At 51.9% G+C, this 5,106-nt stretch overlaps 1 protein-coding gene across 1 annotated transcript; it reads left to right on the forward strand.

The window, feature by feature from the left end:
• Window positions 1-273: 273 nt before the first annotated feature.
• On the forward strand, window positions 274-1,230 carry LOC309452649 (olfactory receptor 14A16-like; the record flags this gene model as incomplete). Its single annotated transcript, XM_082077292.1, has 1 exon — window positions 274-1,230. The coding sequence occupies one exon, from the start codon at window positions 274-276 to the stop codon at window positions 1,228-1,230; it is 957 nt and encodes a 318-aa protein (XP_081933418.1).
• Between the last annotated feature and the right edge of the window lie 3,876 nt (window positions 1,231-5,106).

Below are 5,106 nucleotides of genomic sequence, written 5' to 3' on the forward strand. Positions count from 1 at the left end.
GCAGTCTGTGGGGCTGGGGAGTGAGCTATGTGTGTCCTGGGCTAAGCGTGGGGTGCTGAGACCTTAGGAAAGGGTGAGACCTGTCATGGTCTTGGGTGGATCCCTCTGCTCTCAGCAGTGCCTGGTGGCTTTTCAGGGTAACATGGGAGTGTGATCAGCCTCCATCTCAGAAAGGTGTGAGAGACTTTGGGAAATGGCTTTTGGTTCTTCCCATAGAAGTCTCAATCTAAACCTTTTCCTCCTTGCACAGGTCCTCATGCCCACAGGCAGCCAATGTCCAACAGCAGCTCCATCACCCAGTTCCTCCTCCTGCCGTTCACAGACACACGGGAGCTGCAGCTCTTGCACTTCTGGCTCTTCCTGGGCATCTACCTGGCTGCCCTCCTGGGCAACGGCCTCATCATCACCACCATAGCCTGGGACCAGCACCTCCACACCCCCATGTACGTCTTCCTGCTCAACCTCTCTCTCTTTGACATGGGCACCATCTCTACCATTCTCCCCAAGTCCATGGCCAATTCCCTCTGGGATTCCAGGGCCATCTCATACTTGGGATGTGCGGCACAGCTCTTCTTGTTTCTCTTCTTGATCACAGCAGAGTATTGTCTCCTCACAGTCATGTCCTATGACCGCTACGTTGCCATCTGCAAACCCCTGCACTACGGGACCCTCCTGGGCAGCAGAGCTTGTGTCCACATGGCAGCAGCTGCCTGGGCCACTGGGTTTCTCTATTCTCTGCTGCACACAGCCAATACATTTTCACTGCCCCTGTGCAAGGGCAATGCCCTGGGCCAGTTCTTCTGTGAAATCCCCCAGATCCTCAAGCTCTCCTGCTCACACTCCTACCTCAGGGAACTTGGGCTTATGGTGGTCAGTGCCTGTTTAGCTTTTATGTGTTTTGTGTTCATTGTGGTGTCCTATGTGCAGATCTTGAGGGCCGTGCTGAGGATCCCCTCTGAGCAGGGACGGCACAAAGCCTTTTCCACCTGCCTCCCTCACCTGGCCGTGCTCTCCCTGTTTGTCAGCACTGCCATGTTTGCCAACCTGAAGCCCCCCTCCATCTCTTCTCCATCCACGGACCTGGTGGTGTCAGTTCTGTACTCTTTGGTGCCTCCAGTAGTGAACCCCCTCATCTACAGCATGAGGAACCAGGAGCTCAAGGATGCCCTTTGGAAACTGATGGCTGGATTATTTTTTGAAGCAATAAACTGCCCATCATCTTCTGCATAACAGTTACAGTATAAATTGTTGCAGGCCTAATCTGTCTTCTCTATCTTTTGTTGCCGCTTGTGGTTTTCTACATGTGATAATATTGTCATCCCCTTTCTAATTCACTGTCTTCTGTGCTTGTTGAGGAGCTGTGTAAATGAGGAGCTGTGCTCTATGTGTGTTTAAACAAATTAGAAGTCCCTGCAGCATGTATTTTTTCCTGAGATCCTTTCATGAAGGCCTGTTTGGAGCTGCAGAGACAGTTCCTGTGTCCATGGGTGGAAGGGAAAAGAGTCCATCTTGGCAGCCCTGCCAGGGAGCACCAGCACTTGTTCTTCCAGAGCTGTTCTGGTTCCACTCCCACACTCTCCTTCTCATCCCTGGTGTTGGTGCAAGGCCTGAGTGCTCTGGCAGCTTGGTCACCGTCCTGCTGTGTGTCGGTCCTGTGAGCGCAAGCAGGGACAGGCAATGGACACTGCTGTGACAGAACTGGACTCACAACAGCCTTTCCAGATAGAAAGGTGATCTCCTATGGGCAGGGCCTGAAGGTTTGGCTCTTCTTCCAAACCTTCTCTCAAACATATGAGCAAGAAAATGGTCACAGATGAAACACCATTGTACATCTGAACAGTGTGTGTGTGTGCCGGGCTGGCACACAGCAGAGTCCTCTCACAGCCAGGCCTCCTGCCAGAGACCTGCAGGACCAGCAGAGCGGGGGCTGGGCTGTGCCCCTGTGCACTGGACACCCCATGGAAGGAGCCCCAGGTCAATCACCATGGACTGGCCCCTCACAACCACCATTTCCAGCACTGGCCTCTCACCCACAGAGGTTTTTCTTCCCTCTATGGATGGACACTCAATGAATAGTTCAGCAATCCATGTTTGCTTTGTACAGATGAGATGTGAGCACGCACATCATGTATGTGAGGTGACATGAACCTGAGTGAGCACAAACACCATCAACTATTCCTTTCCATTCCATTAAGGCCTGTGGCACAGACGAAGTCCTGAGGTCACTTCATATTGGGAGGAACAAGCTATGGGAAATCACCTGAATGCAGCACTGGGTTGTGCTTCCTTTAACTGAGGTCCCTGTGTCCATTCCTCATGATGTGAGACATCTCAGATGAGTGCAGAGCAGGTGACACAGCGCAGGGCTGAGGTGTCTCCTGTCCTTTGGGAGTGGCAACAGGAGGCCAGAGGGACACTGTGACTCCTGCATCTGTGTGTAATAGGGACAGACTGTCTCTGAGAATCCCTGGGTGAACAAGGTGTCCTGAGACCAACTCAGATATGGATGCCTAACAGAACCTGACATTTCTGTGTGTGACTCCATTAACAAACCCCACTGGATCAGTGAGATTCCTCTCAGCTGCCTTGAAAAGGATCGTTGCAAGTGCTCCAGTCTGCTCTGTCACCCTTTCTTGTGATTCCAGATTGTGCTCTCATAAATGTCAAGGAAACCAGAATGGCTCTGGGGTCCTTAGAAAACTCAGACCTCAAACCCATCTTCAAGAAGAGCAGGAATAGGAACTGGGAGAATAACAGGCTGGCCACCCTACCTCCCTCCCTGGGAAGGGGATGGGACTCGTCCTCCTGCAGCCATTTCCAGGAATGTGAGTGACAAGGAAGGGATTGCTGAACCCAAATGGACAGGGGAAAGAAAGGCATGTTGTGTACAGGGCATTTGCAAGGCTCAGACATGGTCTCTTTCTTGCCAGAGTGGTGCTGATGGGGCTCAAGAAGTGGATGCTGGGTGGGAAGGTGGCTGAACCATCAAGCCCAAATATCACCAGTGGTACAAAGTCCTGTGTGCAGCCAGTTACTGGTGTCATCCCTCAGTGACCAGCACTTGGACCAATGCTGTTGAACATCTTTATTCTCCCCTTCTATGATGTAACAGAGTAACCTTTAGTGCCTTTGAGGATGATGCAAACCTGGGTGAGGCCTTGAGCAACCTCACCTGGTTCACTCTGCCCTGAGCAGGAGAGTGAGACAAGATGAATGAGACAAGGGCTCTCTGCAAACCTGAGTTATTCTGTGATTTGACAGAATTTTTGCCTTGGAGAGGTTTCTGGAGAGAGAATAGGTGGAAGAATAGGAAAAAAAAAAAAAGGCAAAAGAGAACATATGTGCTGTGTTAACATAAATACAGCAGTTCCAGTGAGGAGTGCTTTTCACTCTCATTGTTAGTAGGAAATATATTTGAATAATTTGAACAAGGTGAGGAAGCGAAATGGATGTCTACAGCCTGTGGGAAAGAGGGGCAGGGGTAGGACTGTGAAGACCATGGTTCAGTCTTGGTCAGGTCCTGGGTGCTAAGGACGGGGATGGACGGGTGTGGTATTATGAGGTCAGTTGTGTCTCAGAAACTCATAATTGAGTGGAAAAGCTTTGGCTGTGAAGGGGACAGTGGGGTCAGTTCTGTGTCTGGAGGTGACAGCCCAGCAGCAGGGACATGGCTGGGAAAGAACCTCTGCCCAATGGCCCACAGGTCTTACCCAGGAAGAGAGACGGGTTGTCATGTCCATCCCACCTGAGAACATGATGGGACATCGGCAGGGACATGGTCGTGTCTGTCAGAGAAGCTGAAAGGCCAGCAGCACTCATGGGATTTAGAAGATCATGGCGAGGTGACTTCTCTCTGGTCAGGTAAAAGACCATAAGAAGCCTAACAGGTTGGGTTCCCTGCATGAAGGGCAGTTTCTGAGGTGGGTGAGCTTTCCTTGATAGTGGGAATAAGAAGGAAACAGAAAAAAAAATATCAGAAAGTACAGTTTGGAAGGTGAGGACTGGATATGAGGAGGAAGAAATGTCGCTGGAAGGGCAGTGCTGTGGTTCAAGAGGTCACCCAGAGGGAGCTGGATCAGCCCATGGTTTGTGTTCCAAAGAGCAGCCAGTGAGGGTGCAGACACAGCAGTGAAGGTGCAGAAATGCTGGGGTGAGAGCAGGTGGGGAAGCGAGATGGGTGTCTGCAGCCTGCAGGGAAAGAGGGGCAGGGGTAGCACCGTGTAGAACAGCCTGTGGTGGAGATGGGAAAGGGCGCTGTAAGGCTGGAAGGGACCCACAGAACCCAGGTCTCTGTCCCCTTGGCCAGGGCAGTTGTCTCTGCCACTGAGGCCCAGGAGAAGACACGTTGTCCTCATGGCACTGGGGCCTCGGTGCCTCCTTGCAGCCCCATGGGGAAGCTGGAGGTTGTTGTCCCAGTGTTGTCCTTCCCTGGGCCTTGCACACCCACATCCCACGGTCCCAGGAAGAGCCCTGAGCCGTGTGTGAGGGACAGGATCCCCCTTCCCATTGCCTGAATTTCCTCCTTTCTGCTTCAGAAAGCAAACCAAGGGGTTTCTGAGCATCAGAGCTGAAGAGAAGACTAAAAGGAGACCTCATGGTGCCTACAGTTTCCTCACAAGTGGAGAGGGAGGGAAGTTATTGATCTCTTCTCGCTGGTGACCAATGAGAGAAGCCAAGGGGACGGAAGAAATATGTGCCAGGGGAGGGTCAGTTGCACATGAGGAACAGGTTCTTCACCCAGAGGTGCTGGACACTGAACAGGCTCCCCAGGGAGGTGTCACGGCCCCAACCTGACAGTGATCAAGAAGAGACTGAACAACATCCTCAGACACACGGGGTGACCTGTGGGGTGTCCTGTGCAGGGACAGGAGTTGGACTCCATGATCCTTGTGGGTCCTTCCAACTCAGGACGTTCTATGATTCTATGAAACACTAGGTCAAAAGTCCCTGTTTTCAGTGTGCAGATGAGTTGCAAACATACACATCATGTGCATGTCCAGTGTGTGCATGTGGTGAGATGAACCCAAGGGAGCACAAACGCTGTCAGCTATTCCTTGGGGTGCCATAAAGGTCAGTGGGACAGAGATGGTGTTCAGGGGTCTCTTC

This window comes from Streptopelia decaocto, assembly GCF_964273445.1.
Source record: "Streptopelia decaocto genome assembly, contig: HAP1_SCAFFOLD_50, whole genome shotgun sequence".
NCBI classification, from domain to species: Eukaryota; Metazoa; Chordata; class Aves; order Columbiformes; family Columbidae; genus Streptopelia; species Streptopelia decaocto.